Source organism: Camelus ferus, chromosome 15 (genome assembly GCF_009834535.1).
Source record: "Camelus ferus isolate YT-003-E chromosome 15, BCGSAC_Cfer_1.0, whole genome shotgun sequence".
NCBI lineage: Eukaryota > Metazoa > Chordata > Mammalia > Artiodactyla > Camelidae > Camelus > Camelus ferus.
This window is the reverse complement of record NC_045710.1, coordinates 9,434,374-9,447,410: the sequence shown is the minus strand read 5'-3', so window position 1 is coordinate 9,447,410 and position 13,037 is coordinate 9,434,374. Positions and strand designations below refer to the sequence as shown.

At 45.8% G+C, this 13,037-nt stretch overlaps 1 protein-coding gene across 2 annotated transcripts; it reads right to left on the bottom strand.

The window, feature by feature from the left end:
* Positions 1-5,942: 5,942 nt before the first annotated feature.
* On the bottom strand, positions 5,943-11,630 carry LRATD1 (LRAT domain containing 1). Of its 2 annotated transcripts, none has more exons than XM_032497053.1 (2): positions 11,046-11,630; positions 5,943-10,071 (listed from the first exon to the last, which is right to left on the bottom strand). In XM_032497053.1, the coding sequence occupies exon 2, from the start codon at positions 10,033-10,035 to the stop codon at positions 9,157-9,159; it is 879 nt and encodes a 292-aa protein (XP_032352944.1). In that variant the 5' UTR covers positions 10,036-10,071; positions 11,046-11,630; the 3' UTR covers positions 5,943-9,156. The 2 variants fall into 2 exon arrangements, with proteins under 2 accessions (XP_032352944.1, XP_032352945.1); XM_032497054.1 differs by having other exon boundaries at positions 10,976-11,292.
* Positions 11,631-13,037: the final 1,407 nt, after the last annotated feature.

Here is a 13,037-nt window from a genome sequence, read left to right as displayed (position 1 = left end):
GAACATTAACTTAAAAATAGCACCTACTGTTCTTGTAGAAGGATAGTTGCTTTTGAATGAAGTTAACTGAAGTGGATTAAGTCAGCATTGGTTGAGCATCTATTATGGCAAGATGTTAGATCCTAAGGAATCAAAGATCAAAATGCCAAGATCTCTGCCTCAAGATTAAAACCTATTTCAGAAGGTAATCTGGTTCCCATTAACTTAAATAAATTGTGTTTGACATGGTTTAGGGGCTGAAAATCGGACTATTAAATGGGTGGAGTGAATATCAAGCATTTGGGTAGAGAGCCACAGGAGCTCAGTGTGAAAGGATTAATTTGGCCCATTGTGGTTGAAGTAAGGGGGGGTTCAGGAGAGGTTTCACAGAACAGCTGATAAGTGGACTGAGTCATAAAGGATGAGGAGGATTTTGATATCAGGCCAAAGAGGGCAGAAGGATGTTCCACACAAATGAAACAGTTTGAGCAAAGGCATAAAATGATGAGGCTTTAGGAGAAGGGTGAGTGGTTCAGCACAGGTGACTCAGCTAGAATGTGCAGTGATGGGTCAGGGGATGAAGCTTCAGAGGCTGGGGTGTAGTGGGCAGAAGGGAGCCATACTTGAATGATGCCATGAGGTCTGGGTTTTATTTGGTAAGTTATGGAAAACCCTTAAAGACTAACATGGGCAGAACAGATCTGGGCTGCCAAGCACTTATTTTGTTGGTCTGTAGAGGGTGGACTAACTACCCTGCTCCCGTTTCCTTGTGTAGACCCTGTGTCATAGAATTACATGCAAATAAAACAGATGCACACAAGGGGCACTGATTCCCGAAATCAGAGTAGTGAGGCTGCAGAATGAAAAATCTTGTCTTCTGTCTCCTCTGGCAGTTGCTTTCTGGGCAAAAGCAATGTTTTTTTTTTTTAACCATACTGCATATTTATCTGGCTTTCTAACCCCAAATTAGTAATATTTCATTCTCAAGAAGTACTCCACTCTTGAGTTTTAACATTTCTTTTCTCAACAGGATATTATGGTTTAAAATCACAAATTAAAATGGATTTTCTGAAGGACAGATACCTATAACCATGACCAAAACCATATTAAACTATATTAAATGTCCAGAGGTGCTAAGAGAATAATAACTCCCTGGAAAAAATCATGAGATGCTCTTCCGGAGAGTTCCAGGGAAAATGGCAAATCTAAAACCATATATATTTTATAAGACATTAATCTAGTTACATTTTTAGTGCTCAGTTGCATTTCAAATAATTTCGAATTATCCTAGCTGTCCAACCAGCCTGGAGGGCCAAGCATCAAAAATCAAAGGCGACTGGCTTTCCTTTGCTCGCCATGTTGGATCGTCAGGCGAGAGGAGCCTTTCCTTCCTTCTACACACGCTGTAGATGTATTTGCTTAGTAGTAAGACTGGGAGAGATTTTACGTCCCGAAAGGGGAGCAGGACTTGGGTTTTCAGTAGACGTTTTCTGCAGGGACTGAACATGGCCATCTAGGCCACTTACTAAAGTGGCCCATATGGGAAATGTCTTGTCTCATCTCTGCTTCTTACTACTTCTCAGCTGTCTTCTAAATCTGCAACTCTCAAAGCTCTCTCACCGGGGCAGAAATTCAATTACCAAGAGGAGAAAAATATGCCCTTCCATTGTAATGAAACTCATGAAGTTAATCGTTGAAGCAGTGCTTGTCCAGGTATCACCAGGGCAGAGAAACCTTTCAAACTACGTGTGGCTGATCTTCCATCATTTGTAGTGTAATATCACGCAGGTGTAGATTCCTCGTAATTCCAGCTTATTTTCTAAACAAACTAATTTTCTACTGTATGGTTCTCAGGGAGAATCCTGTATGTGTTGATAGATGTGATATTTTTAGCCCATTCCTCCTGTGGTTTGGCTCAGAGTCAGCTCGTGGGCAGCAGGCCTTACAGACTTCCGAAGGAGCCAACCCTTCTTCCTTCTCCACTTCATCCATTCATTCAATAGATTCTAATTGAACACCTATCGCCAGAGTTAGACTTTGCAGCTGCAAAAATGAGAACGTCACAGGGCCTCCTCTAACAGAGCTCAGTGTAGGGAGAGACAGATTCAAATAATATTTATCATCGAGGAGACTCTAGGGGAGGTGTAAACAAATTCACTGGGAGCACACAGGAGAAAGTTGCTAAAACCACGCTGAGGTAGTTTGGAGATAGACTGGGAAGGATGGATAAATAAGAGTTTTCCATTCAGGAATCAAGAATGGCAACCAGGTAAAGGGGAACAAGGTAGAAATTCACAGAAACCTGAATGAAAATTACATACTATGCAACACTTTGAGAGTTCGAGAGAAATGCAGCTGGTCGTGCACAGGGGTGGGACCGTGCTGCACCCTGACTGCCCCATAGGAGCTTGGTCTTTATCTTGTGAGCAAAGTGTCTGTATCTGGAAAGATCACTATGGCTAAAGGTGTTTGGCCAGAGGAGCCAGGGGAAGAGAGATGGGTGAGGAAGCTATGGAATAGCCAGGTTGAGGTGAGGATCCAGACTGGGATAAGCAGCAGGTGGATTTACAAACAGTGGCTTCGAGTGTTTTTGACTGTATCTGTGAAGTATCCATCATACCCCCAGATAAAGGATGGTGTGTCCTATAAATATAATCAAGAGTAGAGAAGAAAGACACAAGAAACTCTCCTCTATCCCCACACACGCTTACACATGGCTGACTCTCTCAGTGACTAGGGAGCCCGTGAACTCTTCCTTCTGAGGCTCTTCTTGGACTATATGCTCCTTTCCAGACGTGATTCTGGCTTTGGCCTTAAAATCACATGAGTGATCTGATAAGCCTTCCATGATGTGTGTAGGGGATGTGTCCTTAGTGTGTCACCTCTAAAAATGCAGAGGCCTCAGTCTTCTTGAAGATGATAAGGTCTTCCTTGAGTAGGGTTGCCAGGTAAAATACTGGATGTGGAGTTTTGTTTGAATTTCAGTTGAACAGATCATTTTTAGTATAAGTATGTCCCAGATATGACATGGGATATACTTATACTAAAATGGTTTTCCATTTTTTATCTAAAGTTCTAGAGTAACTGAGTGGCTTACATTTTCATTGGCTAAGCGGGAAAGCCCTACCCTTGAGCTTAGCGTCTCTCTGGCTCAAACCCTGAGCAAACACTTCCCCTGAGAAGCAGGAGCAGGATGAAAGGAAGCCTGTGCTGTTAGAAGTTGGGAGATGTTTTACAAAATCATTGGCAGTAGGTTCCCTCCGGATCCGCTCCTTCCCCAGGAGAATCTGAAATCTGAAAACAGTGGGCTTGGCATTGAGCAAAGAGCTGGCATGTTGCAGGACTGTTGGAGGGGGAAATGATTGCATTTAGAATAACTTATTTGTTAAAGCAAATATCAGTATACTTATAACAAAGAGGCCCTCAAGTTTCCCACTGCAGCGTGGATGGAACATTAATGTCTATGTCACAGATTGATGACAAGAATTTCCTTAGGAAGCGTAACAACAGTCAGCTGCCTTATATGATCTTTTCTGGTTTGTTTTGTTTTGTTTTGTTTTTTGAGCACTGAATGTAGCTCAAATTAACTTGGTAAGCATTTATTTTATGCTTAAAATTTAGGATATTGGCCCTAACCACATCTAATATTTTCCAAGCCTTTCCCCTTTAAACCAAATTAAGTTCAGAACTCATGTTCACATTAAAAAAATAATTGGATTATAAAAGCTAACAGGCATAGCAATTATTTGGAGATTTTAATATATGAGTAATGTTTATTTAGAAAAATACCCATGACCAACACCATCAAATCTAATTTTCCCAGAGAGTTATGCTAGCAATCTAGTAGGTTTTCCCTGCATATAGAAGAATATTTTTAGCAAGAGCTTCAATAATAAGCTTCCTTCTGAAGGAATCATCTTGTGATTCCATGCGAGAAAAACCTCTCCTTGAGGTAAATGAGAGATGAAGTTGTGAGTTCTTGCAGAAGTATTGGTTTACTTACCCCTTTCTGACCAATAGGCAAGAGGAGATTTTCTCTTTGGATACTTTGATAGCTTTTCTTTTCCCCCTTGAAGCATACAGAATATCCAGAATACTCTTTAACTGAAATCAGCCTTAAGCTTCATAAATTATATTTCTGTGAGCCTTCTAAGGTGAGAAAACCCTCCAATTTCAGTGAAAGAAATGTAGGTTCTCCTTAGAGTTAAGCCAAGTGGTGGGATTTCTGATTTTCCTAGCGATCAAGTATCACCAAGAACCACTTAAGTAGAGAAATGCCGCAGTCTTATATATTCTGAGCACCTACTATGTGCCAAGCCCCCAGTTTGGGCAACTGATAATCTGGGTGCTCTCAGTGGATGCGTAGATCACACACCTCATCCGCAGTAAGGTCAGAGAAGGCTGTTTTTCCTTTCCCCCAACATATTCAAATACTCAAATCGCTTATATTACAGGTTCAAATGAGGTAAACATACAACCTAGGAGTTACAAAATCAAAGCGATTTTATAAATTATTAAATAGTTGGAAAATAAGCTCTTGGCTTTCCAGCCTTCAGACAGAATGGAGAGCAGGTATCTCTGCTGAAAAGCTTATTAGTTTCTTTTATCATCTCGTAACCTCCCCGCTTCATCTTGTGTCTCATTTTGCAATTGCTTCCTAATCTTTATGGCTTTCCTTTGAGTCTTTTGTCAGCTTTAGAGAAACAAGGAACATACGTCTTCTAAAAGTGAGACTAAACTAACTGCAACTCCCACAGTTTCTTCTTTTTGTTTCTGTTTAGTTTTGGGCGTAGCTGCCTTGCCGGTCCAGTTACTCATTAGCTATTTTGATTCCTGGAACTCTTCCTGTTGATGCAGATCTCAAGTCACTCCCCATTTAAAAAAAAAAAAAAGTTTGCATGTGTGTGTGTGTGTATGTATCTCTGAATGAAATCACAATTACTGTAGGTAGAAATGTATCTTTATATATGGGTACACATATGTCCATGTGCACATACATGTGTAAATGTGTATACATATGCATACATATGTTTATAAGGATTATATATATATATATATATATATATATATATATATATATATATCTCCTGCTAATAGCTAGTCATTGTCAACCAAAAATCGAGTTGGGTCTTAGACAATCATTTTATAAGCACAGTTCATAATGTTTCCAGAAATCTCAAAGCCTGTGCTTTTCAGGTGCAGACCCTTTATGCACATGGCAAATCATCTCTGAATGCCAAATCTAACTAGAGTCTCCTCATTTGTTTAAAAAAAAAGCAGAACACTTTAAAAACAGGCATGTAGATGAAAGTAAATTAGGTAGCTGCATTATGTTTGTGCAATTAGTATGAGTTTCACTGAAATTTGACCCTGCTCCATGTACGAAAAGCCGAAGACACTGAGTTCTTAGGGGTGTTGAAAGCATACACAATAATAATCAATAGTTTGAAGACTATTAGGATATGCTGATTATTCAGGAAAATCTTTTGTAAACACCAATAGCATGCTTGTCTTAAAAAAAAAATCATTATTCAAACAAAAGTGTTCACCATAGAAACATGACACAAAGAGGCAGATAGACATCAACATTCTGAAAATCTGATAAAACTAGGTAATATCACTGAATTTACAGCTGCTTCTGTGTTTTCTAATTTTAATTAACTTTAGTATTGCTTCATTAAATGACATAATCATGACAGGCATTTCAATTTTTAAACACTGAAGAACTTTATATATATATATCTCTATTTGGCTCATTAATATACTTTTAATTTAAAAAAATAAATGCAATATATGTTATTTCTACAGGATTTTTTTTAACAAAGGGATATACTTTAGGAATAACAGTGTTTCAGAGCTGGTTTGTTTAGAGTATATGTAGGCTCCCTTCTTACCATACACCCAACATTGTTTTCCTTAACTACAAAATGGGAGACAAAGCACCCTTTGGGGTAAACATATTCTTTTTTTTTTTTTTTTTTTCAGTAGTTTGCTTTTCAGAATCACTCTCCAAAGTAGAGAAAAGCTGAGGGTCTAGCCTAAGGATAGCTTTCTTTACCAGTGGCAGGACCGACCACCAGCTCAGCCATACTCAACATCATGAAAGTTATCATGTGAAGCTGTTCAAGGATAACGAAAACCAAAACGAAATTCCTGACCCTTCTTCAAATGTCAGGAGGCTTTTGGCTTAATTTCTAGAACTCTGAGAAAATCCAGAGATATCTTCTTCACTCATAATAAAAGTCAAGTCTGCTCAAGTCATCTTTGAAGAGAACGTCTATCTTCTTGGTTTCACTCCCACAGTTAATAAAGTCCTAAAAACATACACCATTTTTCAGCATAAAAGTCTGAGATAATATCTTGATAATGTCCTCTTCACGATGCACTAGGAGTAGAATTATTCTGCCACTGGTTATTATTAATATTGACCAACAGATCATAAATAATTATTTCAGGAGGAATGTGAGGACCTGTGCAGACCTGTTAAGTTTCCTTTGAAGCCTGGATTTTACTATTGAGAATTTGTAGGTGTTTTGTCAAGAGCCCAATCCTTAATAGACCAATATAGTAATGTGTGCTACTTTGGCTGCCAGACTCTTCTTTTTATTGCTAATCTAGTCTCAGCAAGTATAAAGCTGATAAGCCATCCCTCTGTTACAGTGAGCCTCTTAGTAAGAGCAAAAATCAGATTACCTGCCATCAGAGGAAGTAAATCTTCATCTTAAGTGTGAGAGACTGATTCAGTTCTTTTGCTAAAGCCCGCTCCCTACCCCCACCCCGTGAGTGACAGGTGGGAGACAAAATGTCAAGGAGTCCTCTTGGAACAAATTCTTACGATGGTATTTAATACAGCAGAGAGCCAAGATACAGTAGGAGGACACAGTAAAGAATGTGGAGTGTGTAGATACAATAAAGAATTTCGGTTGACGATCTGCCATCTGTTAACTTGAAAGAGGAATAAGTAAGGGAAATAAATGATTTTCAGTTCACCCTACATGCAAAGTTAAGTTCCATATTACAAAAGTTTTCCTGTTGTATGTGCTGAAAGGAAAGCATATGCATTTAAACATTTTTAAAAAATAAATCACTCAACAGGCTTAAGAAAAATACTCTAGTTCATCTTTCATTGATCTGACCTTTTAAATTCAAGATCAGGGGATGAATCCAGGAGGAAAACCAAAAAAAAAAAAAAAAAACAAAAAAAACAAAAAAACAGAAATGAATCATTTTACCATGAAAAAGGCATTTCCAGTCTCAGCTAACCTCAACTAGTTTTTATTGCATTATTTTTGAAATGCCAGGAAACTGGCTTTGGCCATAATATTTTCGATCCAACTAAATCACAGCTGTCAATACGCAATTGCTCGCAACAATTAGCTAAACACCATTATTTGACAAGACCCCTTGAAAGGGACATAGATGCTGTGGGTGTCTAACACACACAGAATCAGGTAACAGTTGTTAGTCAGGCTGAGGCTGCAGCACAGGGGGAGAAGTTGGTAAGTCCTTGCCCAAGGAAAGGGTGTCAGTCAGCCTTAATTTTTTGAAAAAAAAAAAAAACAAAAAACACATTCATCCTGATTCTAGAAGTTCTTTCCGGTTTTCAGGAATAAACTGTGGAACTGGCTAAAGAGGAGGGGGAAAAGCCACCAACGCCACATTCTTTTTTTTTTTTTTTTTTTTTTTTTTTAAGATGGGGGAAAGGAAGAAAACTAAAAACGCAAATGTGGAATGGTGATGCTATACAACATGGAAAAGGCAGCATCATGGAACCTGCTAGCAAACTTCCACCAAAGCAGTAAACCCCTCAACTGACAGAAATTCAGCACAAAATACACACTGATTAACAACTCCACCATTACTAGGGCTATTTAAGCCCCCCGCCCCCACAAAAAAATCAAGTACAGTATTTGAAAACAGAATTCTCATAAGATTCGAGAAAAATAGAGTGAAAAGGCAATGTTAGCTAAGCTCTTAGCTAAATCCGCTCTTAATGGCCCCCAGTATTTAAACTATCATGGATTAAAGCCATGAAAATAAAAATTTCAATTTGAAATTTTATTAGCATGTTGCTAAAATGGTCAATAAAAACATCAACACGATAAGCTTTGTTGACATAGTTGGAAAACTGCTCTCTAGCTTTTAAAACTTTATTTCCACTTTCCGCCTTCTAAGATTTCTATGTTAGGAAAAGCCAAACTAAATATACTGGCTATGGTGTTGTAATGATGCTGGTTTCTGGAATGTTGCCATGCCTTCCCCCTCCCTCTCCTCCAACTCCTTTAAAAATTTGGTTATTTTTGAAACGCGGCCCCAGGAGGGAGCAACCTAAGGTTAAAAACAAGCGCCCTCGGCACAAATTCAAGTTCTTGGACACCAGGTGAACCTTCTCCTTGCCGGGGGGCGGGGCCGACTCTGATCATCAAATTAGCTGCGCCATTTTCCTCCGGGGACCGGGGAGGCTTCCCTTCTACCAGCGAGGGAGACTCACAGGCAAAGGCGGGTGGGGGATGGCGTTCGCTTCCCTCAGTGGAAAGAATAGGAAGCAAACACTGTGTAGCTTAGCCCGGAGGCTGGAATACAGTGTCACGAGACCAGGGGCTGGAGAGCTGGAAAAGTCCCGGGCAGCCTCGGGAGGACCCGGAGTCCCGAAGTGCTCTCTTGTGGAATTATTCCCAAGTGCATAAGGGACAGGCTTGATTTCTTGGAAATCCTGCAATCTGGGGACACATCCATACAGGAGCTGAACTGTGCCCCGAAAAGATCAATTCTCACCTCCCACCGGTCTGTGCGTGCGCGTTTAGAGCGGCGATGGTCCCTTTCTAGTAGGTCGGGTGAGAGTCACTGATTAGTGACTCGTGGGGGAGGCCTGGTCCCTGCTCCCCTCATCTCATTCTTCTCTCCCCACTTAAAACTCAAGGGGAGAGCGCACGCTGGCTCGCCCGACACCGTCACCACCACTGGGGGCCTCAGCCCGGCGCGTACAGCCCTTTCAGTCCCGGGGCCAGGTCCTGAGACTTCCTGCCACTTGATGGAGGGGTGCGAGGCTGCAGCCTGGCCACTGGGCACTCGAGGAGGGGCGGGGGGGGGGGCGTGAATCTCCGGCCTAGAAGCCCGAGTGCGGGGGAGGGAGCGGGGCGCCGGGAGACTGGAGGGGCAGGCGCACCCCCCAGCAGGCTACTCCTTGTCGTCCACGAGGTCGGCGAGCTCCTGGAGCACACGCAGGCGGCCGCTGGCGTCGATGCGGCGCTTCTCGCGGATGAGGTCTTCCAGGCTGTGAAACCTGGCCGTGTGCACCTTGTTCTCACCCAGGTGCACCTTGAGATAGTACTGCTGCTGCGGGGGCTGCGTGCCGGCCGGCACCTCCCCTCCCGCCTTAAACTCCCGCTTGCCGAAGCGGCACCAGGCGGCGAAGCTCTCCGAGTTCGTCCAGCAGATCTCCTCGCTCTTGAGGCCCAGGTGGCCGCAGGCGTTCTGCACCACCAGCTCGGCCACCAGCGGGCGGTAGCGGTACCAGCTATTCACCACTCGGCCCACGTTGGCCGCGCCCGCCTCGTACAGGCTGTCCTGGCGGATCTCGCCTTGGTGTAGGTGGATGATCTGCCCGCCGCCCACGTAGACGGCCCAGTGCGGGGCGGGCGCGGGCGGCTCCGGCGCGGGCTGCAGCCACAGCAGCTCCAGCAGGTCGCCGGGCTCGCAGAGCGCGGGCAGTGCGGTGACCGCGTAGACACTCAGGTCGGCGCCCTGCGGGCCGCCGCTCACTTTGGAAAAGATGCATTCCTGGCCCCGAAAGGCGGAGAACTGAGTTTCGTTGAGGACCAGCTGGTGCAGCAGGTGGTGGTGGTGGCGGCTGGGGCTCTCTGGGCAGGGAGTGCAGCCCGGGGGGGCCTTCACGCCAAACTTGTCGGGCTGGCCGCGTTCGTCCAGGTCCTCCTCCTCATCTGAGAAGAAGTAGGCGACCCCGACCCGCAGCTCGTCCTTCTCGATCCCGGATGGGTCCCCTGTGGGCAACTCGCTGTAGTTGAGGTGGGTGATGCGGTCCAGTTGGTTGCCCATCAATGACGCGGCGAGGCGAGGGCCAGGAGCCGGGATCTGCGGAAGCACAGAGGAGAGGCAGAGACACGATCAGAGTCCGGCTGCCCCTGCCCAGCACAAGCAGCGTCCCTGCGACCCGGCCGCCCGAGCGCCTCTACTGGAGTCAACCGCGCCAGCCGAGCACCCCGTACCAATTTGGGGCCAGCACCCTCACAGAAGCCACCAGTCCGGCGGGCGAGAGCTGCACGCCAGCACAAAGCCTCGGACCCTGTACGGGAATCCGGTCCAACTCCCACAAGAGAAAAGGCAGGAGGGCTGGAGGCCGTGTGGGGTCCCAGTGCGGAGCACAGCGCGGGTTGTGGCATCTTGAGAGTCGGGACACTCAGAAAGGACGGAGGGGTAGGTTGGGAGAAAGAAGAGCTTGGATCAAGCTGCGCTCATATTTCTACCCCCACCCTCTCCAGCCCACCTCTCTGGTTTACACTAGGTCACACTCCTCCCCGACAGCGCCTCGCACAATAACAGTCAGACACATTCGCAGGCACTCACTTGACATCAGCAAAATTTTAAACACTTGGAGTCCAGACACACACAGGCTGGTACACTCGTGTGATGTCTCACACACACACACAGTGACAAACCTTCGCGACGACACACTCAGACCCCCACATTCCTACACAATTCCAACCCCATGCTTGCACGCTCGCCAGTGCACGTACACCCACGCACCCGGGCACACCTGCCCACATAGGCAGGCACGCTCTGCCCCTTAGTTCTCTTGCCTTCTGCCCAGCAGAGCCAATCTGGCTGCGCCAGGGCGAGGCTGCTCTGTCTAAAATAACCTAACAAAGAGGCAAGGGAAGGATGGGGGAAGCCAGTGCGGTGTATGTATATGCGCGGGTGTGCGTGTTGGTTGTGTAGCGAGGTCCACTTTCAGCCAAAAGACCCCTCTCCCTCCTACCCGGCACAGGGTCCAGACAATCGGAGGAAGAAAACACGTTTCCAAGGCAAAGAAAGCTGACTCTTCGTACCCGTGATTTCCCTGCTCCCGAAACCCCAAACTCCTTTAAAGTCTCCTGGTCCCCATGGGTGCTGTGGAGGTGGTGGTGGCGAGCGGGTCCTGGGCGGCGAGTGGGGCTGCGTCTCAGCTCTGCCCCGCGCGGATCGGTGCGGTGCGGTCCTCGGCGCGGTGCCCGTGAGCCTGCCCGTCCGCGCTAGCAGGGGAACCGGCTCCACCTGAGCAGTCCCGACTCCGTTCTGCTTTCCTTCAGCCCAGCGGACGACTCTAAGTAGCCTGAGCAGCGACTTCCAGGGCCCGCCCTAGGACGCGCTGATTGGTTGGGGCGGGTGCCCAGGCCTTGTCAATCTCCGCTGGAGGGGGAGGGACGCAGGGGCGGGCCTCCAGCATGCGCTCCGCCCCGCCCTGCCCCCGCGCACCCGAGCGCGCGCCGCCCCCGGGAGAGGAGGTGTGAGCGCCGGCCGGGAGCGCGCGAGGGGTTGGGCGCTTCGGTACGGCGGCTGTGCGCGCTTCCATCCGCGCTTCGCGGCTGCTCCAGCTGTTCGGAACTGTGCCCACCGTCCGCCCGCGTTCTGGGTTCTGGGAGAACAGACTCCAGCAATGTAGCTGAGTCTGCGGGTGGAGAAGCCCCAGTGCACCCCGGCACGTAGGGCGGCCCGGGGCCGGGAGTGACATTGTCAGAGGCGGGTACCTGGGGCTCTCCTGGGGCCCCTGGAGCCTTGGTTCCCGACCGTCCCTGGGCTGGTCCTTGGCGCACAGACTTTTTCCAGCCTGGCAATGGCGCCTTTGAAATTGCGCCTTTGCTCCTGCAACCTTCGGCTCGTCTCCTTTGACCCGTGTGAAACTGCTGACCCAGCACTGGCGTCTGGTTTAAAAAAAAAGCGCGGTGTCAAATGCGACTGAGAAGTCGGAGCCTTAGCCAACCCCTTCCCGGACTGGGCCTGTAATTTTGGCCTGCAGTTGTCTGTCTGTGAAAGGGGTGCATCACGAATACCGACATACTATTGTTTTCCAGCCCCCAGAACTGCCTTTGCTAAGGGATTTTTGTTTGGTTTTGTGGGAGGAGAGTGTCCAGCAGGAATTAATGATCGCTTTTCTGGATGGAAAGTTAATGAATGTGCCCTGGATACTGGATGCTGAAAGATGAGTTTCATAGATGTGAAATTCTAGATCAATCGTTTAAAAAGCTTATAGCGTTAAGCCTTGAAGAATTCTTAGACCATTGGTTCTACTTTCAAGGCTGGGTTCCAGCAGCTTCTTGGTGGAATCTACTTTTTCCCTAGGGAGAACTGAATGCTTCCTCTGTGTGTCCCCTTGGCCACTGGTGCAAACTCTTAGAGGTCTCACCCCATTTTATTGCAAACCTGTGTCGTGACTTTCTTCCTCTTTACAAAGTGAATGCCTTGAAGATTGGCTTGAGCTCTACACAGCTTTATATTGGGGGCCTTTTTATCAATACTGGGTGTAGAATGGACTCCATTAGCAATAATGAAAATGAAAACAGACAAGGTTTATTGACCACTTACAAGCTGCTAGTTGCTAGCCATTAGAGATTTAAGTAGATGACTTAATCTTCATGCCTCTGTAGGGGATTTACTAATATACCCCCACTGCAACAAATGAGGAAACTGAGGTCCAAATCTCAGTGCCAGCAGTCTACCCAGGGTCTATGGGACTTCAGGACCAGTCTTTAACCTGGCTATGTTGTTTTTGAATGAATAAAATCTTGTTTCATAAGGTAAGAAAACTTGTGTTCCAGAGAAGTTAGCTGATTGGCCCAAGGTTACATGAGGACTGATGTATATTATAAAAGCCTTAATTATTATTTTTTTTTGGTAGACGATTCTGCTTAAGTATTTTCAAATTACAAGGTCACCAATTCTTGTTCCAAAGGTCTCTGTATATCCCATAGCCTCCAAAAATGCAGTGATTTAGCAAATTAGATGCTTAATAAGTATTGCTGCAGAAAATGACTTGAAAATGACCATCTGTATACACTTGATGT

Coding starts and splice junctions, on each gene's coding strand:
- LRATD1 (XM_032497053.1), bottom strand. CDS start 10,035: ATGGGCAACCAACTGGACCGCATCACCCACCTCAACTACAGCGAGTTG.